The sequence below is a fragment of the Chelonia mydas genome, chromosome 27 (genome assembly GCF_015237465.2).
Source record: "Chelonia mydas isolate rCheMyd1 chromosome 27, rCheMyd1.pri.v2, whole genome shotgun sequence".
NCBI lineage: Eukaryota > Metazoa > Chordata > Testudines > Cheloniidae > Chelonia > Chelonia mydas.
In genome coordinates, this window is record NC_057860.1 from 3,250,917 (window position 1) to 3,276,306 (window position 25,390).

The 25,390-nt window shown below is 45.4% G+C and overlaps 1 protein-coding gene across 2 annotated transcripts in view; it reads left to right on the plus strand.

The window, feature by feature from the left end:
* Positions 1–16,705, plus strand: part of GOSR2 (golgi SNAP receptor complex member 2) — a 28,758-nt gene extending 12,053 nt beyond the window's left edge. The window contains exons 3-6 of one of the 2 annotated variants that reach the window (XM_037886781.2): positions 47–155; positions 7,752–7,884; positions 12,686–12,826; positions 16,033–16,705. In XM_037886781.2, coding sequence (XP_037742709.1) covers positions 47–155; positions 7,752–7,884; positions 12,686–12,826; positions 16,033–16,194 — 545 coding nt within the window. In that variant the 3' untranslated portion in view covers positions 16,195–16,705. The remainder of the gene's footprint in view (positions 1–46; positions 156–7,751; positions 7,885–12,685; positions 12,827–16,032) is intronic. The other variant, XM_037886782.2, reaches the window with a different exon arrangement.
* Positions 16,706–25,390: the final 8,685 nt, after the last annotated feature.

The following is a 25,390-nucleotide window of genomic DNA, read 5'->3' on the forward strand; positions in this document are numbered from 1 at the left end:
ATATTTAGTCTCTTCCAACAACTTGTTTCCTTCTTTTTCCTTACAGTGGTAGAAAATGAGATTCAGGCAAGAATAGACAGAATATTCAGCAACCTGGAACGCCTGGAGATCCTGTCCAGCAAAGAACCTGCCAACAAACGACAGAATGCCAAACTGTAAGTGCATGCTTTCCTTTCCAGAGGATCTCAACTTTGCAATATTGAGCCTTCTTATCTCTGTCTTTTAGTTAGTTAATAACCATTATGCCTCTAGCCTTTAGGGCAGCAATGAAGCTGCTCCATTCCTGGCTGTTTCTGGCAAGCCTTTCAATGGTTCCCCAGCTGTGCCCCAGGTTTTTCAGCTCAGCTTCCACAGCTCTTCACCATTTTGTTTTCAAGCGGCCTCATTTTCGCTTGCCTTCAGGTGTCTGTCTTATTGCTGTTCTGGTGATGGAATCAGTTTCCATCCAACGTACATGGCCAATCCGTCTCCAATGCCTTCTGGTAATGATGGTGCTCATATCTACTTGGCTGCACTGTGTGAATAGGTATTGGTTTGAGATTGTTCTGACCCAAAAGATACGGAGGATTTTTCTGAGGCAGGTTGTATGGAATGAAGACAGTTTGGACATGTCATATTTTGTCATTCCCCATCATTCTGCACTATACAGTAGTGTTGAAAGTACGCAGCACTGATAAATCACTGATAAATCGGTTTTGGCGTTTTATTTTAATTATTTCCAGATTGCATTTAAGCTCCTAAAGATGTTCCTGGCTTTATTGATTCTGTTTCGGATGTCTTGGCTTGTTCCACCATCCTGGCTGCTGCTGCCCAACTTTGTGAATGTTTCTACATTGGGGAGAATGTGATCCTCTGTCCGTACTAGTGATGGTGAGGCACGATTGATTTTCAGTCTGATTTGCTGGCTGAATGTGTTGTCTAATAGTTTTTTTTCTTTTATGTGATGTTGGGTATGTGATAGGCTTTTGACAGCATTCACAGGACCAGCCAATGGTGCATTCGGTGGGCATATGGAAACCCGCTCCGTATAATCAACATTGTCAAAAGCTTCTATTCCAACTTTACATGCAGTGTTGATCACAGTGAGTTCAGTTTTGAAGTCAAAACAGGAGTACGTCAGGGGTGTGTCATGCCTGCAATCCTCTTCAACATTGCCATCAACTGGGTAATGTGGCGTACAAAAGATGATGTGTCAAGAGGCATCAGATGGACACCCTTCTCATCCCTTGAAGACCTGGATTTTGCAGATGATCTCTATCTTATAGGTGGTGGAAATTAGGTACAGAGGTGAAGCGACTTGCCCAAGGTCATACACCAAGTTTATATCAAAGATAGCGATAGAACCTAGGACTCCTGTCTCTGTTCTGTTCTGTACTCCACACTCCTGTCATGCTTAAAAAGAGCAGTGTTCTTCCATGAGAGATTTAGATGACCTTTGTGGGGTTGGGGAAGAGAATGACTTAATGCTACAAATTCATATTACTTTATTGCCCAGTTTTCAAACTTAGGCACCAAAGTTGTTGGTCATATTGGCATTTAGGTCCCAAACACCTGTTTTAGACACCGTAATACTGAGTTATATGCTAGTTTGGCTGGCTGCCTCGTCTTAGGCAACCAAATTTGAAAAGTGTGCTATCCCTATGTCTTAAAGTCTAGATGAGTTTATAAATGGTCAGGAACACTTGTGGGTTCTGCCTTTAGGTCTGTGATGATATGAAAGAGAGACTTTTTTCCCCACTTAAATCTTTCTCCTCACTCCTTAAGAGTCATGCAACTAATGGTCTTAAGGGAGTCACCATCTTCAGAATGCTGCCCAAATGGTATGTTTCAAAACAGGCTGGTTGTTACCTCCCTCTTACTGCTTTGGAATGTTACCCTGAGATCGGTATTTTTCTGAGAGACAACCTGAATGTGGAAGACTTCTGTGAGAGATTCTCCTCCAATTCAGAGGCCTCCTTTCTTACCCGGTTGATTAGGTGGCTTTGCTATGATTTGTGGTGTCTCAGGTTTTTATTTGAAAGAGTAACTCTTGTTCTTAATTTTCTGCTCATATAATGGTAATGAGAAGCATAGCTCCTGTCTGACTGTAGTCAGAACTTTACGCCTTTCTTTCTGTTCTGTGAACTTCGCCGCACACTTCACTCCAGTGCTGCTCTTCAGCCTGTAGGGAACTTTGAAAATCCTAGCCTTAGGGAAAGGGCTTTAATAAAAGTGAGGCATTTTCAGAACCCTGTTCCATTTCACTAATGGTGAAATGATGCATCTGGATTCATGAGCCAAGAAGTAAACAAGAAAAACTGTTCAATTCCTACCTTCAAAAATCTATCTGAAATTGGGTTTTAAATGCTCGTCTGGAAGCAGTGCGGTCTAGTTAGGGAGCATGCCTGAGACAGCTCAGGGGTCCGGGTCTGATTTGCCACTGACCATGTCTACATCACTTCTCTGTTTTGCTGCACAACTGAGGCCCAGCAGGTATTATAATTCTTGGGTGTTGAGACTTCATTAATTGTTCTGTAATGTGCTAGATAAGTACAAAATACTATTTTTAAGCCTGATCATAATGAATTTTTAATACCTATTCACACATTGAAGACCAAGAAAGGTTTCCTGGTTGCCTCCTGTTGCATTATAGTCTCTCAGGTGCCACAAGTACTCCTTTTCTTTTTGCTCTGCTATAGTTAAGGTTGAGAACTCCTTTCTGTTTAAAGGTTGACGCCTAAGTGTTCTAAAATCCACATACTTACTCATAGTGCTCTGAAATTTGGTGTGCCTCACTGAGGAGCAGGGTAGGATTAGTGATCCAAATTTGAGGTGGTTTGAGCAAGAGGTTCCCAAGATACAGCCCCAGGACAAAATAGCATGTCTTAAGGCTGACAGCAACTTCTTCCTTTTTGTGTGTGTGTCTATGTGTGTGCAGCCATAGGGATCACACAACGGTTCTGATCGGGGCTGAAATGGTCTCGGTTGCTTGACATTTACCCCAGCTAGTGTATGGCACCCACTCCAACTTTGAGCGGGCAAAATTGAAAACCGCATTAAAAAGTTAAGCAGACAGAATACCCAAGAGATTTGCTAGCCAGCCAGAACTTATAGGACCTGGGTGTTCAAGGGGGCACGTTACAGCTGTTGAATCTTAGCAACATCCAGGCATGGTAATTTGAACCCACCCCTTGGCAGAAAGCTGAAAATGAAATGTAGCTACACATATGCTGACCTGTGGGAGCCATGGCAGATGTATGTGAAGCTGTGGTTGTCCATGATTTCCCACAGGGTGAAGTGGCGGGGGTAGGCATGCTGGCCCTGAGGCCATGTAGGATGCTGAGGGTGGGTGTAGGGAGGCGCAGTGCTGCAGTTCGACACGACTGCAATGGCATTCGAGCCCAAGGTTGTTGAACCTGGAGATCCATAAGAATCTGCAGCATCTGAGTTTGCTGATGGAGAAGCTCTGTTATGTTATGGTGTATCTCCCTCTCCTTTTCCTGAAGCTGTCTTCTGCCTGGTCTTTCCTTCTCTGTACGGCCTGCCGTATTCACCCTCCAAGCCCTCTGTCAAGGTCTGATGCAGCACCGGCTGGAAGAGTCTTGCAGAACATGTCCTCCCACCATCCTCCTTTTTTCTCCTCCTTATCTGAGTCAGTCGTTCCACTTGTGTGAAGAGCCCCCTTCAAGGCTGAAGTGACCACAGCTAGATAAAACACACACAAGGTATAGTCAGGATAGTAGGAATGGAAGATGCAGAAATCCCCCCTTTTCTTGCTCCCCAAAAGTGTAAAACAAGACTAGAATATTGACACTTCTGCTTTGGATCCACTCTCAACTCAAGTTATGGTGAGTATGATCTGCCAGGGGTGTGGGAGCAGATGAGGAAATTGCTCGGTTGCATGAAACTATGAATGTAGGGCAATGGTACTGAATACTGGCACCATCTTCCACAGGCGCTGGTGATTTTAGCTGATATCTCGCTCCTGAGAGTATCCAAGGTAGAGACAGAACAGCTGCTGCTGGCATCCTGAAGCTGCCTAGGCTTGTATGCCGCTAGTTAGTTTATAGCAATGAGAAAAGGAGTACTTGTGGCACCTTAGAGACTAACCAATTTATTTGAGCATGAGCTTTCGTGAGCTACAGCTCACTTCATCGTATGCATCCGATGAAGTGAGCTGTAGCTCACGAAAGCTCATGCTCAAATAAATTGGTTAGTCTCTAAGGTGCCACAAGTACTCCTTTTCTTTTTGCGAATACAGACTAACACGGCTGTTACTCTGAAACCTGTCTTTATAGCAATGGTGCCTGCTGAAGTTCTCACCACCTGGCGTGAGAAAGTGTCCTATCGCGGAAGAAGAAATAAGATAGCCCTCCCTTGAAACCTTTTGGGAGAGGATTGTAGAGTACCTCCAGAGAAGTTTCATTGAGATCTCTCAGGAGGATTCAAGGGACATCCCCGTGTCCATAAACAAACTGTTCTGCATGGCCCCTGCTGCCGAACTCTGCAGGGGAATGAAAAGCAGTTAGCAACATTCCCTTCCTTTGTTGTACCGCTACCTCTGCTGGTGTGAGTAAATTAATGAAAAGTTGAAATCTCTGTCCTGTTAATTTGGGGGTGCCACCCTTGCAATGGAAATTTTATTTACAAACTTACCTGACGTTCCTTCCCCTGCACTGGGCTCGCCTGTGCTTGACTGGCTGGACTGCCATGGAGTCAAAAACCGGTCCTGGCTTGCTATACAGCTGGATCCCCTGGTCACCTGTCCCCCACACTCCTCCTCTTCCTTGTTCACCTCCTTGCTGTTCCCAGCAGGGGCCTGTGACTTGAGCTCCTTGGAGAGATCCATGGTGGTGTGCAGGGTCGTGGTGGGGGTCTCTGCCAAGTATGGCATGCAGCATGTTGTAAAAGTGGCCTGTCTATGGCTCTGCACCCAATTGATTGTTGGCCTCCCTGGCCTTCTGGTCTGCCTGCCGCAGCTCCTTGGTTTTCACATGGCGCTGCTGCTGCTCCCTGTCATACCCCTTCTCTGGCATCCCCCGAGCAATCTGCTTGTAGATGTTGACGTTTCTACGGCTGGTTTGGAGCTGTACTTACTTGCACAGCCTCTTCTCCTCATAGGCCTAGGATGTCCAATATCTTTTGTCTACTCCAGGCAGGCACATGTCTGGATCATGTAGCTGGCATAGTCAGCTGGGCATTTGCACACAACAGTGGACTGCTGCTCAGCTGGGCAATCAGGAAAAGGCATTTCAAAAATTCATAGGGGTTTTTAAGTGGGGGGGGGGGGGGTGTTCCAGTCTCTATGACCCCTGGGCACTGGGGCTCACAATTGTGACCAGAGCAGTCAGTATCAGGCATTGTGGAACAGCTGCTGGAGGACTGTTAGGGTTCACATAAGTAACGCAGTGTCTGCGCTTACACTGTGTCAACTTCCATGCATCGACCATGGTTTTGCGCCACTCGGGGAGATGACGTTACTATGTTAGCGTAACGGGGTAGTTACAGCAGTGGGAGACAGATTTCAGTGTAGACATGCATAACTAGATGCAAAACGTCTTATGTCAACTTTGTAGTATAGACTAGGCCTCAGTTTTCCCATCTGTACAATGGGGATGATAATGTTTCCCTCCTTACAGTAAAGTTCTTTGAGATCTGTAGTAGCATCTCAGCTGCAAACCTACATAACTGCCTAAGTGACCACTAACTCCTACCAACATTTCTCTTTCTGTTTAAAAAAAAAGAAAAAACTAGGAAATATATTGACAAAATACTTGGATAACGCAAAGTTAAGATTGCCTGCTGGTTTCTCATGCCCTTCCAGAATAAAATAAAGATCTTCTGTTTGATTTCTGCTGCATACAGGGAAGCAAGATTTGGTACGTTTCTCTAAATAAACGCCTTGTATCAAAGGAAATACTTGACTCTAACATTGATTTCTCTTCCTAGCTGAAATAACCCCCAGGACCCCAAGTTTTGACTAAGTGCTTAGGTTAGAAAGGAGTGACACAGACAACACATGAGGAAAAAAAGAAAGTAATATAGTCTCTGTAGTGCAGACGGGGAACTAAAGCACAGCGATTTGCTGACCAAAAAAATTAATGCAGATTTAAGGTTGCCTGTTGGTTTCTTGTGCCCTTCAAGACCAGAAAACATAAACTTTTGAAAATCAGGCAATGAAGAGCTAAGGTACATGCCCACACAACCTTAACTCTGTCCCACTGAAACTGGCAGTAGCCACTGGGAATTACCTGCATGTACTCCAGCTGCATTTGCTGTGTTAGGTGTAACTGTATTGAATGGGATTAGCTGGAGCAGCTTGGCAGAGCTCTGTTCCAGATATGAAGCAATCTGGAGGGGCGGTGCCCCTCTGGGTGTGTGTGAGCCCCTCTACCTGACCCCAGAGTGTGTGAGATCAAAGAAAAGAGGTGCATGTGTACCTTGAGAGATCATGTACACCTCATTACAGGACTGCATTGAGTATAAAATGTTGGGGTCTAAATTAGCTGTTACCACTCAAGAGAGAGATCTTGGAGTCATTGTGGATACTTCTCTGAAAACACCCACTCAATGTCCAGTGGCAGTCAAAAAATCTAACAATGTTGGGAATCATTAAGAAAGGGATAGATAATACTACAGAAAATATATTACCTCTTTATAAATCCATCATACGCCCACATCTTGAATAATGCGTGCAGATGTGGTCGCCCCATCTCAAAAAAGATATATTGGAATTGGAAAAGGTTCAGAAAAGGGCAACAAAAATGATTAGGGATATGGAACAGCTTCTGTATGAAGAGAGGTGAATAAGATTGGGGCTTTTCAGCTTGGAAAAGAGACCACTAAGTGGGGGTATGATAGAGGTCTATAAAATCATGACTGGTGTGGAGAAAGTAAATAAGGAAGTGTTATTTACTCCTCATAACACAAGAATTAGGGGTCACCAAATGAAATTAATATGCAGCAGGTTTAAAACAAACAAAAGGAAGTATTTCTTCACACAGTGCACAGTCAATTTGTGGAACTCTTTGCCAGAGGATGTTGTGAAGGCCAAGAGTATAACAGGGTTAAAAAAAAAACTAGATAAATTCATGGAGGATAGGTCCATCAATGGCTATTAGCCAGGATGGGCAGGGACGGTGTCCTTAGCCTCTGTTTGCCAGAAGCTGGGAATGGGCGACAGGGGATGGATCACTTGGTGGTTGCCTGTTCTGTTCATTCGCTCTGGGGCACCTGGCATTGGGCACTGTCGGAAGACAGGATACTGGGCTAGATGGACCTTTGGTCTGACCCAGCATGGCCTTTCCTATGAGTGTCAGTAGCAGGGCATGGGATGGTCTTGCTATGGAGATTGTCAGCAGTTGGATGGGAGATGAGTGCAGTCTGTAGTTTTAATGAAGGGTAAGTGAAAGTATCGTGTTAGATGGCATCAAGCGCATAAAAATGGAGATTGTAAAGGGCTTGGAATTGTAAAATTTAGCAGTGTGGTGTTTGTGTGTAGAGCAGGTGTAGGCAGCTCCTGTTTAATACAGTGCAAAGGCAGAGTGCAAGTATGTGTTATGAGCATATTGAAGCATTGCTCAAAGAGGGCAGAGTGTAGGTTGTGTGGGTGTGTAACTTAAGCAGATTGTATTTCCTGGTTTTCACGTTTGCTGAATTTGATATTCTGGAAGAGCATGAGATACCTCTGGGTAACCTTTACTCTGCATTAACAATGTGTTTTGTCAGTGAATTTTCCTTGGGTTATCGTCTTTCTCATTGATTCTTTCTAGCCGAGTTGACCAGCTGAAATATGATGTCCAGCACCTGCAGTCAGGACTGAGGAACTTCCAGCATCGCCGTTACAATCGGGAGCAGCAGGAAAAACAGCGAGAGGAGCTCCTGGCACGCACTTTCACTACTAATGTAAATATCCCTTGAGCTTCCTTTATATCAAGGTTTGGGGAGGAGATGGAGTGGAGGATACAGGATTAGACCATAAAGCAGGGGTGGGCAAACTACGGCCCGCGGGCCATTTTAATCTGGTCCTCAAGCTCCCGCTGGGGCGCGGGGTCTGGGGCTTGCCGCGCTCCAGCCGAGGAGCAGGGTCGGGGGCCGCTCCATGCAGCTCCTAGAAGCAGTGGCATGGCCCCCCTCTGGCTCCTACACATAGGGGCAGCCAAGGGGCTCCGCTCTGCACGCTGCCCCTGGCCCAAGCGCCGCCTCCGCAGCTCCCATTGCCCGGGAACCACAGCCAATGGGAGCTGCAGGGGCGGTGCCTGTGGACGGGGCAGTGTGTAGCAGAGCCGCCTGGCCGCACCTCCACATAGGAGCTGGAGAAGGGACATGCCACTGCTTCTGGGAGCCGCTTGAGGTAAGTGCCACCCAGAGCCTGCACCCCTGAGCCTCTCCCCTCACCCCTGCCCCAGCCCTGATCCCCTTCCCACCCTCTAAAAACCCCTCTATCCTGGAGCATCCTCCTGCACCCCAAAGCCCACACCCCCAGCCAGAGCCCTCACACACACACACACACCCCCGCACCCCACTCCCCAGCCCGGGGCCCCCTCCCGCACCCTGAACTCCTTATTTCTGGCCCCACCCCAGAGCCCGCACCCTCTCCTGCACTCCAACCCCAATTTTGTGAGCATTCATGGCCCGCCATACAATTTCTATTCCCAGATGTGGCCCTCAGGCCAAAAAGTTTGCCTCCCCCCTGCCATAAAGCATCTGCTGCGAGATGATGCAAATGTTTATGAAAGTAGAAAAAGAAAACACTGGATTTGGATGTAAGGCAACTTTTTAAAAGCAAAGCCAAAACTGTAAAATGGCAAGCACAAAAGAGAGAGAATTTCTCTAGAAAGAACCATCCCTGTTGTGCTTTTTGTAGTGATTCATAGATTCTGTGGCCAAAAGAGATCTAACCTGACCTCTTGCATAAAATGAGCCATAGAGCTTTCCCAAAATAATTCCTGTTTGAACTAGAGCAAATCGTTTAGAAAATCATCCAATCTTAATTTAAAAGTTTCCAATGATGGAGAATCCACCATAAACCTTGGTAAATTGTTCCAATGATTAATTACCCTCACTGTTAAAAATGTAAAGGTTATTTCCAGTTCAGGAATATGAGAGTTTATGTAAGCACTCCACAACACAGATAGGCTTTGAAATGTCCTTTAAGAATAGCATTTGAGCTGCGTTCTGGTTGGAAAGTGGTATCATTTAACAGTGTATTTTATTTACCTCAGTGCCAGTGACTGCCAGTTATTTCTCATCTGTCTGGGGTAAGATTGTGCAGTTGGAAGAGTGTTTCTGTGCAGAAGCTTTTCCGGTTCAAACAAGAATTAGGTGGAAACAGGCTTAAGTTTGAGTCTGGGGTCCCCTACCTCCCTCTGCCATAAGCATAACTTTCTTGCAAGATGGCAGCTGCCCTTTAGTCTCAAATGCTGCTTTTAAATGTTAAATACAGTTTAGTTCTTAGCTTCTACATCGTGAGAATCTACTACCATGTGAACACACAGAGAAATTCTGCTCTGAACAACAGAGTTAGGTCAAGCTGCCAGATTTCTGCTCCTTCGAGCCAGGACCAGTAACTTTTTTCAGAAAAATAAAATACCATTGATTTTTTCTGTCCTCGTTCACTATTGTAAAGGGAGGTCAAGCAAAACAGAGGCCTGACCTGTTAAATTTTCATGACAGTTGTGCCAAGGCCAATGTAAATGCACCTCTTGAGGATTTAGCTTTTTGTTTGGCCACCCCAAAGTTATAGATGGTTGTCCCATTGAAGAATGCCAACTTGAAATGTAGTCTGTTTTTAAAAGTTACAGTTTTGGGTGCTATGACTTCCATTGAGTTCCCCTGCAAATTCTTATATCTTTACAATTGCATTTTCCTAACATTGATTTTTCTCTCCCTGGTTTTGTGAAAAATCCACAGAAGAGGAAACTGACAATAGAGTGACAGTAACACTATCTGTACAAAGGGCTGTCAGATGCAAAATGTGAACTGGAATATGGAAAGATTGTTTTCCTCTAAACTTTTTCAGTTACATGTTCAGTGAGACTTTTAACAACAAATTTTTAAAGAGAAAGTTCAGGCTATCGCTTTTAAAGCTCTAGCCTGTCCCTTTAATTCACAAATAGATAAAATTCTTGCTTCAGCTGCAGCACTTACCTTTTGGGACTCTGAAGTCCCTGAAAATTCGATAGTTTATGATCTACATAATTCTGCATTTTCTTGTTACCCATAGTATTGTATTTTATGCAGTCGTGTTAAGCAAAACTGTGTGGGATAAGTATATAACCAAACTGAATCAAGCTCTTTAGGATGGAAAATGGGACTCTTGAAAACTATAATATTGTTTGGGACCTTTTGTTTGATTTACAGATATTTAAATTTCATCTTTATCTTAAAGCTTCTACTGCACCATCCTGTAGAAATAACATGATTTTATCATATTAGCATTATGCTGTTGTCCTAATTAAAGAAGAAAAAATTAGGCTTATGCCCTCTTCTTGGTGATTTGTAATGTATAAAGGTGGCCTGAAAAATTTCTTGCATTGGAAATTAAGATCCTTTTGCTCCGAAGCATAATGGACTCATGGGATAATGACAATCCATGAGACTGATCACTGAGCGATTTGCAGTTGGACTCTTTCTTCAAAGCCATGAACACTTAATTGAAGTCCAGTGCCTAATAAATGTTTGGTATAAGGGATGCCTTTGCTAGTCAACGGCCCTGCTCTTCAAATAATTTGAACTCCCAAACTCTCTCTCCATTGACTGAAGAGAACCTCAGCTGAAATTAAACCCCCTTTTTCTGGTTGTTGTTTCTTTATAGCCAGAAGAAAGGTGTGGTCAAATGATGAGCATCCCTGAGCACTCTCAGCACCATATCAGTGTATCACTGTGATAATCATCAGAATCCGCTCTGGACAAGTGTGATGCCACAAGCCTACACAATAAAGCCACAGGGCATTCTCAGGGGTCCATGTTATTCTTTAGTTCTTACATGTTACACTTCCCATTAGAGTGAAAAGGGGTGATGCTGTTGCCATTCAGAGTACAAGGAAGCAGCTGGAACAGTCTTCCCATACCCACTTTTTACAGTGCCACAAGGGATACTGTTTTTAAAACAGGAGGGGAGTGCATGATCTCTGTCATGGCTCACTGTCTATTGCCTGGCTTGTTTTTAATCTGCCATATGTCCAGAGAAGATAGGATTCATAGATTTTTTTTTTTAAATGTATTTTTTAGTGTCAGAAGGAACCGTTGTGATCACCTACTCTGACCTTTCCCACAACGGGCCCTAGAATTTCACCAAGTGGTTCCTCTGTCAAACCGAGAACTTTATAGTTGGATGTTTCTTGCTAAAAGAGATGTCCTAGCTCAGACTTAATCGACGAGTCCTAGAGCAGTGTGTTCCAATTATCGTTGCTGTTAAAAAATTTGCGCCTTTGTTCTAGACCAGGGGTGGGCAAACCTTTTGGCCTGAGGGCCACATCTGGGTACAGAAATTGTATGGCGGGCCATGAATGCTCATGAAATTGGGGTTGGGGTGTGGGAGGGTGTGAGGGCTGTGTCTGGGGGTGCGGGCTCCGGGGTGGGACCAGAAATGAGGAGTTCAGAGTGCAGGAGGGGGCGCTAAGGACTCTGGCTGGGGGTGTAGGCTCTGGTGTGGGGCTGGGGATGAGGGGTGTGGGAGGGTGCTCCGGGCTGGGACCGAGGGTTTTGGAGGGTGGGAAGGGGATCAGGGCTGGGGCAGGAGGTTGGGGCACAGGGGGTGGCTCTGGCGGCGCTTACCTCAAGCAGCTCCCAGAAGCAGCAGCATGTCCCCCTTCCAGCTCCTACGAGGAGGCGCGGCCAGGTGGCTTTGCTGTGCGCTGCCCTGTCTACAGGCACCACCCCCGCAGCTCCCATTGGCTGTGGTTCCTTGCCAATGGGAGCTGCGGGGCGGTGCTTGGGGCAGGGGCAGTGTGTGGAGCCCTGTGACTGCCTCTATGCATAGGAGCCAGAGTGGGGACATGCTGCTGCTTCCGGGAGCCACTCTGAGCAGTTCCCGACCCTGCTTCCCGGCTGGAGCGCCGGGGCGGGGCAAGCCCCAGACTCCGCTCCCCAGCAGGAGCTCGAGGGCCAGATTAAAATGGCTGGCAGGCCAGATGCGGCCCGTAGTTTGCCCACCCCTGTTCTAGACTGAATGTCAGCTTCAGTTTTCAGCGATTACATCTTATGTCTTTTTTTTTTTTTTTTTTTTTTAAAGAGCCCTCTGCTATCAGAAATCTTTCCCCTGTGGATACTTACGGACCATGATAAAGTGACTCCCTTGTAAATCCCCTTTCTGCTGCTTAGTGACAAATTCAGTGCTCCATATTGTAGTACTGTACTCTACATGGCCTGAAAGTGGAGGTTTCAAAAGCACCCAGCTTTAGCCTGATTCTGCTCCCTTTTTGGTCAGAGAGCAGAGTTAGACCAATTCTGATCTCTTTGGTCAACCTTTCCCTCAAGCATTGTCAGCTTAGGCTCATCTGAACCAGTTTCCTCGTGTTGATGCCATCCTATCTGTGTAGTTCATTCCCTTAAAAACAAAACAACTTGCCCCAAGATTTCCCCCCCACACCCTGCTCATTTTCTGTCTGTCCATTCTGGATCCAACAGTTGCCTAGGGGTTGGGGGAGGGGGAGCACGACTCACCAAGCTGGAGAGGTAACCAAGACCCTGCATTTCCCCACAGGACTCTGACACCACCATACCGATCGACGAAACATTACAGTTTAATGAATCCCTCCAGAATGCCCATCGTGGCATGGATGATCTTATTGGCAGTGGGACCAGCATTCTGCATGGGCTGAGGGACCAGAGAATGACGCTAAAGGTGGGGCATCCCTTTTACCAAAAAGACCCCAAGTTTCTTCATTTATGGTGACCAGGCCTAATAGACACCCATTGGTTTGTTTAAACCCAGCACTTCAGGTTCAGAATGCTGGGCAGGAACAGTCCTGCACTTCAACTGACCTGCAAGTTCAAACCCTCGAAACTTGTTTTAGGCAGTAACAGACAATAACTTGAAACAACTTTTTGAGATAGGATGCCTTAGCAGGACATTAGGAATCAGGGCCCCTGGATGCTATTCTGAAGCTGTGCTCTTGAATCACTATGGGGTGTTGATCAAGTCACTTTCTCTTTTTATCTTGTCTACCCATCTCTAAAATGGGGAAATAACGCATACCTTGTAGGTGGATTCTGAGACTAAGGCCTTGTCTTCACCAGAAAAGTTTTGCTGGTTAGGTACAGCAGTAAACCCTTCTAGTATAGATGCAGCTTATTTGCCTGTGTAGCTTATACCAGTTCCCTGAGAGACATAAGCTATACCGGCAAAAACACTTTTATGCCAGTATAAGTGCGTCTACATTATAACTTATTCTGGCATAGCTATGTTTGGTGGATTTAAAAAAAAAAAAAAAACCCCACCTCCGCTAATCAACATAGCTATGCCGGTATATGTTTTAAGTGTAGACCAGGCCTTAATGTCTGGAAAGATCTTTCAGCTACTTATATTAAGACTGCTGTAAAGTAATTGTCCTTTTTTTTTTTTTTTTTTTTTTTTGAGATATGTGATAAAGATGCTGTCTCAAAGAGCCAGCACATGTGAACAGTCTATCCCTGTCTGAATTTCTGTATTGAAAGGGGCCATATCTCTTGATGTCCCTTGATCAGTAGGGCATTTCGCCCTTATTTTCAGACTCTGTTCAAATGTGACAGTCAGCTGCTCAAAGATACAGAATTAACTCTTTCATGGGACATGAGAGAGAATGACCAACGGAACCTGGACCAGTGCAGAGGGTGTGGGGGGGCGCGGCGCGCTCAAATGCATCAGCATGATATTTATGGGTTAACATTTTAAGCTTTTACACTTACAAACTTGTTGTATCATGACAGCTTTCAAAAGTCCTAGCTAAACTTGGGGAGAATTGCTTAACTGCCTCCTTAAATGTTTTGACATTGCTTCCTTTTGGGGGACTGTGTGACTCAAGCTGTCTCCTGTATTACCGTTCACCTCTACATCACTGAGTCACATCCAGCCCAGGTCAGTAAGATCCTAAAATTGTTACTATCTGATGGCTGTGTGGTGCTCGTGGTCTATCCAATTTCCAGGAAACGAGTGTGCACATTACCAAAAACACCATCAGAGTTTGTCATGATTGGCCCTCTTGCTGGCACTCTACTCAGATCAACCAAGAACTGAAAGAGCCATGGTGGTAGAGCTCTTCTCACCCTTAGGGACATGTCCTCTCCAGGATTCAGGCATATTGACACAGAAACACTTTGGGAAAGCGTACATTGCTGCTGGGTATACTGCGCCTTTTCTCTGGCAGACCAGAAGACTCAAAGGGTGTTGGTACTAAACTTTTTTATTAGTCCTGAATTCTTGCACTCTCCGCTGTAAATAAGACTGGTTTCGTGGCCAGACCTTGAAAGTTCCCATCCTGGCTCTGAAGGAGTCTAGCCATAATGTGCTTACCAGCTGAGGAAGTGCTACATCTCAAATTTGCAAAGGGTGAAAGTGCTTGGGAGCAGTTTACATAAATATCTAGTGTCTTTTCTTTTGGTCTCAGCCCTTTTCCTCTCTGTGCTGCGGATGGCGGGAAGTGGGTTGGACTCATGAATAGGAGTGGCCCTGGGAACATGGTAGTCTCAGCTAGCGTACCTACAGCCTTTTCTGGTTGGTCTAACAAGAACGACCACTAATGGGCTCGTTTTTTCCAAGCAAGGCAAAGCTATATACTTCTTTGGGTTCTGCTCCTTCTGTTTTTTCTGATGCAGCAAGGATTCTTTGAAAGAGGCTGAAGTGTTATAGGCTGCTGCAGAGGCAGACAGAAGGTTGAATTTGAAGGTGCAGTGTTCCCAAATATTAATGTGAGCCCCAAGGGGTCGGGAGGAGGAATCTTAGCAGTGTCATCAGCTGGGGAGAAGAAACTAATTTCAACAAATAGGGCAAATACCAGTGCTTCTGTGTACACAAGTGATAACGTTGGTATCTGTTGCAATATGCAGTTCTGTTTGTTACACAGATGATGGGGAGTAGTAATGGTGGCCTGTTCAAACCTGGTTACTATCAGATGGCTGTTTCAGTCTCAGTCCAGTTCAAATCCAAAGTTGCTATCACCATTGTCAGTAATTGTCACCCTTTATTCTCTTATACACTTCCTCGCCCTTCAGTCCCGCCCAACACTGAGTGGCTGAGCATACTGCCATCATGCAATGGTGAAGATCCCCAGTGGGCCAGTTACTAATCCCCCCTGGTTCCAGGGCTCTCCAAGAGTTTAAATTGGTGGCTCCTTTACATAGTTGTGAATATGGGAGTGTGGCTGGTGCAGTTCAGATACCCCCATACCTGCCCCTTTAGAATCATAGAAGATATGGGTTGGAAGAGACCTCAGGAGGTCATCTAGTCCAACCCCCTTTCGCAGCAGGAGGGAGTCCGTGGGACATGCCAGGCATGGTGCACCAGATTGCAGGCCCTCTTCTGTCTCCTCCAGATCCTCTTATTGAGATTCTGGATGCATTTCTCATACACCTTTTCATTTTTACACACCCTGTCAATGGCCCCCACAAGTCTTGAGATGTTGTCAGCCTCCTAGCATTGGCCATCCATCAGTCTGGGAGGAAGAAGCTGGATGAGGGAGGTATGTCTGACTGTAAAATCTTGCATGTATTTGTTAGATCATATATCTGGTCACCACCTAGAAGTTCTCGGACATGGTTCCCTTAACATCTTCTTGGAGCAGTGGACGTTGTCTGAGATCCTCAGTGTGGCATCCCCTTCTGGATCCTTCATTCTGGACCTTTGATCTCACTCCTGTTCTTAATTTTTATGTGTTCTGTCCCAGTTAATTCCCAAGTGTCCTGTTCCCTCTTGAGTGGTGAGAATTGTTGGTCAGTGGGGAGCTCCATCCCCTATGTGGGGATCAAATAGGCAGCCATCTGTCTCCAGAGCTAAAATGTCCTTAACATGTGGTATGAAAAGTGCTGGGACACAAAACTAATGGGTTTGGTTTTTTTACTCCTGGTCACTCTCAGGGCACTCACAAGAAGATCCTAGATGTTGCCAACATGCTGGGCTTATCGAACACAGTGATGCGACTGATTGAGAAGCGGGCTTTCCAGGACAAATACTTCATGATCGGCGGAATGCTCTTGAGCTGCGTGGTCATGTTCCTTGTGGTGCAGTACCTGACGTGAGCTGGTAGTTAGAGCCAGAGGAGAGACCCATTTGGATGAAGACAGACTGCCCTCCCCAAATGTACTGCCTAGTTCATTGCGACCTTTGGGTTAGTCCTGCTCTGTAAACTGCAGTGTGTGCCAAGTGACGCTCAGATGTAATCACATGTGGGCCATGCAGAGGAGAGCAAATGTGGCTGAGGATGCCATAACTGGAAATAGGAGCCCAGCCTTTAATGCGGTTAGCCTGTTGCCTGTATACTGCAGACTCTAGCTACACAGGAGCTAGGTGCAATGAATATTTTTGATCAGCTCTCCTACTAGGAACGGTTGTGATAACCTTTGCTTTTTTATGGGGGAGCGGGGCGTGGAGAGGGGATGGAGGAGATAAGAACTGTAAGGAAAAATGTGATGTGCCTTCCCTGTGCTGGTGGTCGGTCTCGCTCGCTCTCTCTGTTATTTGCCACACGCAGAAGCCTTGTGAGGAAAGTAATAAACCCTACAGGGCCTGCCCTGCAGAGCATACACTCATGGAGAGGGGTGCAGTGTGAGTTCAGTGGTTCCCGAATGGAAATGGACCCCTGTGCAGAGGTGGGGCGTAGCTCTCACGGGGAAGGACATGATCACCGCGGCCGCTGCCAAGTTCCTTTTTTAAGGTAACAACAGTTTTAACCCAGCGGGGCTCTTCCTGCCTCAGGCTCGGCGGCTGCTGCTACTCCCGTGTTTCTGAGTCGGTTTCCACACCCCCTGCATGTCTTTGAAAGGCCTTTCGCTTTCCCAGGCTGACTTCCCAGTGAATGCTGAGTGCTGCAATCCAGAAGCAGAGAAATACTCTTCAGTAGAAAGCTTTTAAATGTCTAGTTTAACCTCCACTTTTCTTCCTCTTCCTACCACTTTTTAGGAACCGCTCTCTCATCCCCTTGCCTTCAGTTGGGGAGTAGGGATGTACCTCAGTAGATTTGTATCTGTAAAAGAAGTTCTGTGCTTCATCCATGTCGTCCCTCTGACAAGTCCAACCTCCAACAACCACAAGACTTCGCTTGCTTGCACAGCCAGTCTGCCCTGGCAGGCTGGTTTCAGTCTCCCTCCCTGTTGGGTCTCTGGAAGGAAACCTTTGACAAGGTTTCTGGACGGAAATTGAAATGCAGCCTGACGAGTTCCTATGTGGGACTGGTGGGTTTTTAGCATTGGGATAAGAATGGCCAGACTGTTCAGACCAAGGGTCCATCTAGCCCAGTGTCCTGACTTCCAACAGTGCCAGGTGCCCCAGAAGGAGTGAACAGAACAGGGAATCATCAAGTGATCCATCCCTATTGCCCATTCCCAGCTTCTGGCAAACAGAGGCTAGGGACACCATCCCTGCCCATCCTGGCTAATAGCGTGCACCTCACACAACACATCAGAGAGATGGATGGAACTAGAGCAGCAAACCTCAAACTTACAGCCACTGGGGTGGAGGGAAGGGGAAGAGTGCTGTTCCTAAAGCTTTCTGCCCAGAAATGAAAGGAAATTCCTGTCCCCCAGCCTTGGAGGAAGGGTTATCCTTTATATATACCCCGGCTGCCTGTCAAAGAACTCTGAAAAGCATCTTTGCACCTGAAGGAGAGTTAGAGAAAACAGCTGGCTGAGACATGATGACGATTTAGCCACAGAACTTTACCCAGTTTTAAATGTGTGTAGTAAGGAAAGCAGTGTCTCATTGTAACATCACCATTTTTTCCCGCCAGTTGACAGGTTTCTGTCACAAAATAGTTATCTCCGGAACTTGGGAGGAGTCCACTTTAAACAACCTTCACTGGCGCTTCTGCCCCCAGCTTCCTGTAGCAGTCAAAAGCATTCCCGGACTTCCAGGTCTCTGGTCGTCATGCTCTGAGCTGCCATAACGTACACATGTTTTGTGTCTTCCTGGGAACCCGTTCAGTTTTCTGTAACAGATGCAACGGTACCTTGTTAAAAAAAACCAAAACAAATCACTAATAAGCACGACATTCCTCTCCCCCAGTGCAATGGGTGTACTTCTGTTCATTGCATTCTGTACACTGCAGTGGTAGGTAGCCTGCTGAAAATTGGAAAAGAGGGATACATTTTTCATATCCACTTAAATGTCTAGTTATTGTGGGCAAGAAAACTGGCTTCGGCAATGAGTTAAAGACCTGAACTAAAGTATGAACTACCACAGTACAGGTACCTACAGTCTAGGCCAGAAGGGATCTGGTCTGACCTTTCACAGGCTATTACATTTCATCCTGTATTGAGCTTAATGAGTTGACTAAATTATTTCAGTGGGGAGAGACTGAGCCATTGTGTGCCCCAGGCACAAAACAGAAAAAACTGAGGTGCCACCACTTCCTGATGCCCCTGCAGTGCAGGGGGTCGATCAGGTGAGACCTGCCCAGATGATCCCATTAGGCCAGGGGTTCTCAAACTGGGGGGTCAGGCCCCCTCAGGGGGTCATGATGTGGGGGTCATGAGCTATCAGCCTACACCCCAAACCCTGCTTTGCCTCCCGCATTTATAATGGTGTTAAATATATAAAAAAGTGTTTTTAATTTATATGGGGGGTTGCACGCAGAGGCTTGCTATGTGAAAGGGGTCACCAGGACAAAAGTTTGAGAATCACTGCGTTAGGCTATCCATCCCGCAGAGTAAGGTGGAAAAAACCCAGAGTCCCTGAGCTGGGTGTGTCAGAATGCTCCATGCTTCTCAAGCATTGTTTATGCTTGTGAGCACTCTAGCTTTCTAGTCCTCCCTTTCATCTGCTCTAGCAGATGATGTTGTGCTCGAAAGATGTTATCAAGTCAGGAAAACTTGAGAGCAGCTGAGAAAATGAAAAATTGGTTCAGCCCTTCCGTGTGCCCTTGAGCCTTAGAGAAAAAGGAGCAAGGAATAAGGGCCTGCAGCAGAGCTAGTTTGGCCAAATCTATAGAATCACAGGGGAGGCTTCTGCCATCGTATGAGCTGAAGTTCTGTGGATCAGTGGGGCTCCTTGGATCTGACTGGTGGCAGAGATAGGTCTGTTGCTGAGAAGAAAGTGTCCGTAGAAAGAACTACAGCTTGAGTCTGCATGGACTTTATGCTCATATGGGCACCATTTGGCCATGAAATTTGCAGTGCTGCACCTAAAATGGCAGCGTTCCTCATATAATGAGGCAGGACTCCTTCCCCAGCAAGCTGCACATTTGCTGTCATTTAGATCATTACTGTACATTCAGGCACACTGGCTTGCTCAGTTTTCTGTTTTTTAGTCCAACTGCATATACAACTGCCATCCAGCAGTCTGGGATGGAAGCTGAGAGTGGAGATGGGCAAGGATGCCATTTTTCCTTTAGTTTAAATCGCTTCTGTTCTATTTTGGGTTGAAGCAGCAGCTGTGGAAATAAAATCCTTTGGAGCTGAAGTTCTTTGACCTCAAAATATGTGTGGTTAAGAGTCCTTCTGTTTTACTAAGGAGACCTTCCTTTTTTTTTGTGGAGGCAAGAATCCTTGCAATAAATCCTCATCGTGATCGGTGTGCTAATGCCCTTCTTCTAGGCACAACCTGGACTGTGCTCTCTGCAGGTCAATAGGTGCTACTTCGAGCTCATCTAGGTAGCAGTTTATTTTAAAAATGAAATTAGACTCCAGGCTCCTCTTTCTGCCTACCTCCTTGTCAATCTCCTTTTTTCTCCATGGGGTGGAGGGTGCAAATACTGTTCTGTATTTGTACCTCTTTCAGCAGTCACCTGTGGAACCTCCTGGCGCTTGTTTAAACAGTCACTAAAGGAGGAAGAGAATGATAGCTAAAGCTTTTTCTCTCCTGTATTGTGTTTGAAAAATTTTATCTAGCCAGCTTTAGTGATGTTGGCTGCTCTAGAGCTGGCATTTTCAGTCGTTGGCCTCTTACCAACCACCTCCTGTGCCCTTGTCAGATCATAAACCAGGATTGGCCTGAAACAGCGGTTATCGTACATGTGCTGTGTGTAAAATTCCCCTCCTTCTTGCCCAGGATTCAGTCTGATCAGCAGAAATGATGTCCTGCTTCTGAGCCAGTTCCATGGACTTGGTAATGTTCCAGTTGTTATGAAAGTTTTATTGCTTTTGAAGCAAGTCCTGCTGCCCCCATTTCTGACCAGCCCTGCCTGCTTCGCAAAGGAAAAGCGGCCATCCCACTTGTTCCTGTGATTCATGTGTGAATAATGTAGGTTTTGCAAAGCAATACAATGCAGAGGATTGGATGGTTATTTTTAGGGCTGTAGATTAATCGCAGCTAACTTAAAAAAATTAATCACAGTTTTAATCACACTGCTAAACAATAGAATACCAACTGAAATTTCTTAAATATTTTTGGATGTTTTTCAGCATTTTCAAATGTATTGATTTCAGTTACAACTCAGAATACAAAGTGTATACTGCTCAGTTTATATTATTTTTGGTTACAAATATTTGCACTGTAAAAATGATAAAAGAAATAGTATTTTTCAGTTCACCTCATACAAGTACAGGAGTGCAATCTCTTTATTGTGGAAGTGCAACTTACAAACAGATTTTTTTTTTTTTGTTATATAACTTCACTCAAAAACATAACAGTGTAAAGCTATAGAGCCTACAAGTCCACTCAGTCCTACGTCTTGTTCAGCCAACCACTAAGACAGACAGGTTTGTTTACATTTACAGGAGATAATGCTGCCTGCTTCTTATTTACAATGTCACCTGAAAGTGAGAACAGGCTTTTGCATGGGACTTTTGTAGCCGGCATTGGAAGGTATTTATGTGCCAGATATGCTAAACGTTCGTATGCCCCTTAATGCTTCAGCCACCATTCCAGAGGACGTGCTTCCATGCTGATAACACTTGTTTAAAAAATGTTAATTAAATTTGTGACTCCTTGGGGGAGAATTGTGTGTCTCCAGCTCTGTTTTACCTGCATTCTGCCATATATTTCAGGTTATAGCAGTCTCATATGATGACTCAGCACCTGTTCATTTTAAGAACACTTTCGCTGCGGATTTGACAAAAGGCAAAGAAGGTACCAATGTGAGATTTCTCAAGATAGCTACAGCACTCGACCCAAGGTTTAGGAATCTAAAGTGCCTTCCAAAATCTGAGAGGGACGAGGTGTGGAGCATGCTCTCAGAAGTCTTAAAAGAGCAAAACACCTATGCGGAAACTACAGAACCCAAACCACCAAAAAAAAAAAAAAATCAACCTTCTGCTGGTGGTATCTGACTCAGAAGATGAACGTGTGTCGATCTGCACTGCTTTGGATTGTTATTGAACAGAACCTGTCATCGGCAAGGACACGTCCTCTGGAATGGTGGTTGAAGCATGAAGGGACATATGAATCTTTAGCGCATCTGGCATGTAAATATCTTGCGATGCCGGCCACAACAGTGCCATGTGAACGCCTGTTCTCACCTTCAGGTGACAGTGTGAACAAGAAGCGGGCAGCATTGTCTCCTGCAAATGTCAACAAACTTGTTTGGTTGAACAAGAAATAGGACTGAGTGGACTTGTAGGCGCTAAGTTTTACATTGTTTTATTTTTGAATGCAGGCTTTTTTTACATAATTCTACATTTGTAAGATCAACTTCCATGATAAAGAGATTGCACTATGGTACTTGTATGAGATGAATTGAAAAATACTATTTTGTTTTACAGTGCAAATCTTTGTAATAAAAAATAAATATCAAGTGAGCACTGTACACTTTGTATTCAGTGTTGTAATTGAAATAAATATATTTGAAAATGTGGAAAACATCCAAAAGTATTTAAATAAATGGTATTCTATTATTAACTGGTTAATCGTGATTAATTTTTTTAATCGCTTGACAGCCCTAGTTATTTTGTATGTTAGTAAATTGTAAGATGCCCAGGTCTGTAAGTCCTACTGGGTCTCCATGGTCCTTCCTCTGGCTTCTGAAGCTTGCCAAATGTTGCCTCTGCTGCATTGCCAGAGGGAAAATCCCAATAGCTGAAGATCCACTAGTGAAAAGGCCCTGCCATCAGCTAGGGAGGGTTTATCATTTAAGGTAGTGGTTTTCAAACTGTCCCCCCCGATCCAATACTGGATAGTGGCGGCTCTGGTCAGCACCATTGACCGGGCCATTATAAGTCCCATTGGCAGTGCTGCCTGGCTAAGGCAGGCTAGTTCCTACCTGTACTAGCACTGTGCTGTGCCCCAGAAGTGGCCAGAAGCAGGTCCAGCTCCTAGGCAGGTGGGCTACAGGGTTCCGCACGCTGCCGCTGCCCCGAGCACTGGCTCTGCACTCCCATTGGCTGGGAACCTGGGGGTGGGGGCGGTGCCTGCAGGCGAGAACTGTGCAGGGCCACTTGCATGTCTCCACTTAGGAGCTGGACCTCCTGCTGGCCACTTCGAGGGCGCAGCGTGGTCCACGGTGCCAGAACAAGCAGGAAACCAGCCTTAGCACCCCCACTGCGCTGCTGACCAGGAGCCACCCAAGGTAAGGCTGCACCCCGAACCCCAGCCCCATCCCTGAGCCCCCTCCACCCCTAATCTCTGGCCCCATCCCTGAGCCTGCACCCAGAGCCCTGACCCCCTCCCGCACTCCAACATCCTGCCCCCTGAACCCCTCATTCCTGGCTCCACCGTTCACTCCAACCCTCTGCCCTAGCCCTGAACCCCTTCCACACCCCTAAACCCTCATCCCCAGCTCTATTAGGTCGCAGGCATCAATAATTTTCTTCAGCTGGGTCTCCAGAAAAAAAAGTTTGAAAATCATTGATTTAAGGCATTGTCCCATCAATTATATTGTGACTTCTCCAGTGTGCAAGGCACAGCAAACTGAATGGCAAGCATCCCAATGCAAGGGGCTTGGTTGTGGGCTGCAAAACCACCCCGCCCTCTGTCACCAGCAGCCAGTGCCTGCCATGTTTTGTGCAGCTGCATGTGTAGTAGTGAATAGGTTAATGCACTACCCCAAGCAGTCGCAGAGGAAGGAAGTGGAACTGCACAGAACCTGGCAACTGTAGCTGGATAGGTGGTGAATGGGGGGTGCGGGATTGAAGGTGTCCAGAGGTAGTGTTCTAGCTAACTACTCAGTAGGAACAACAGCAGCTTCGGGCGGCTATGAACTGCAATTGCAGCCACTCCTGCACTCAGCCAGATGTGCGGCATTCAGTCTGGGCTGTGGAGGTGCACATGGTTTTTAGATTTGGTTTCGGTGAGTAGTGAGGACCTCATAGAAGAAATAGTTGTAGGGGACAACCTTGGTTCAAGTGATCATGAGCTCATTCCATTCAAACTGAACGGAAGGATAAACAAAAATAAATCTGCGACTAGGGTTTTTGACTTCAAAAGGGCTGACTTTCAAAAATTAAGGAAATTAGGGAAGTGGATTGGACTGAAGAATTTATGGATCTAAAGGCAGAGGAGGCCTGGAATTACTTCAAGTCAAAACTGCAGAAGCTATCGGAAGCCTGCATCCCAAGAAAGGGGAAAAAATTCATAGGCAGGAGTTGTAGACCAAGCTGGATGAGCAAGCATCTCAGAGAGGTGATTTAAAAAAAGCAGAAAGCCTACAGGGAGTGGAAGATGGGAGGGATAAGCAAGGAAAGCTACCTTATTGAGGTCAGAACATGTAGGGATAAAGTGAGAGAGGCTAAAAGTCAAGTAGAGTTGGACCTTACAAAGGGAATTAAAACCAATAGTAAAAGGTTCTATAGCCATATAAATAAGAAGAAAACAAAGAAAGAAGAAGTGGGACCGCTAAACACTGAGGATGGAGTGGAGGTCAAGGATAATCTAGGCATGGCCCAATATCTAAACAAATACTTTGCCTCGGTCTTTAATAAGGCTAATGAGGATCTTAGGGATAATGGTAGTATGACAAATGGGAATGAGGATATGGAGGTAGATATTACCATATCTGAGGTAGAAGCGAAACTCAGACAGCTTAATGGGACTAAATCGGGGGGCCCAGATAATCTTCATCCAAGAATATTAAAGGAATTGGCACATGAAATTGCAAGCCCATTAGCAAGAATTTTTAATGAATCTGTAAACTCGCGGGTTGTACCATATGACTGGAGAATTGCTAACATAGTTCCTATTTTTAAGAAAGGAAAAAAAAATGATCCGGGTAACTACAGGCCTGTTAGTTTGACATCTGTAGTATGCAAGGTCTTGGAAAAAATTTTGAAGGAGAAAGTAGTTAAGGACATTGAGGTCAATGGTAAATGGGACAAAATACAACATGGCTTTACGAAAGGTAGATCATGCCAAACCAACCTGATCTCCTTCTTTGAGAAAGTAACAGATTTTTTAGACAAAGTTAACAGAGTTGATCTAAATTACCTAGATTTCAGTAAGGCATTTCATACATGGTGCCACATGGGGAATTATTAGTTAAATTGGAAAAGATGGGGATCAATATCAAAATTGAAAGGTGGATAAGGAATTGGTTAAAAGGGAAACTACAGCGGGTCATACTGAAAGGTGAACTGTCAGGCTGGAGGGAGGTTATCAGTGGAGTTCCTCAGGGATCGGTTTTGAGACCAATCTTATTTAATCTTTTTATTACTGACCTCTGCACAAAAAGGGGGAGTGTGCTAATAAAGTTTGCGGACGATACAAAGCTGGGAGGTATTGCCAATTTAGAGAAGGACAGAGATATCATACAGGAGGATCTGGGTGACCTTGTAAACTGGAGTAATAGTAATAGGATGAAATTTAATAGAAGTGTAAGGTTATGCATTTAGGGATTAATAACAAGAATTTTAGTTATAAGCTGGGGATGCATCACTTGGAAGTAACAGAGGAGGAGAAGGACCTTGGAGTATTGGTTGATCACAGGATGACTATGAGTCGCCAATGTGATATGGCCGTGAAAAAAGCTAATGCGGTCTTGGGATGCATCAGGAGAGGTATTTCCAGTAGAGATAAGGAGGTGTTAGCACCATTATACAAGGCACTGGTGAGACCTCACCTGGAATACTGTGTGTAGTTCTGGTCTCCCATGTTTAAGAAGGATGAATTCAAACTGGAACAGGTACAGAGAAGGGCTACTAGGATGATCCGAGGAATGGAAAACCTATCTTATGAAAGGAGACTCAAAGAGCTTGGCTTGTTTAGCCTAACCAAAAGAAGGCTGAGGGGAGATATGATTGCTCTCTGTAAATATATCAGAGGGATAAATACCGGAGAAGGAGAGGAATTATTTAAGCTCAGTACCAATGTGGACACAAGAACAAATGGATATAAACTGGCCATCGGGAAGTT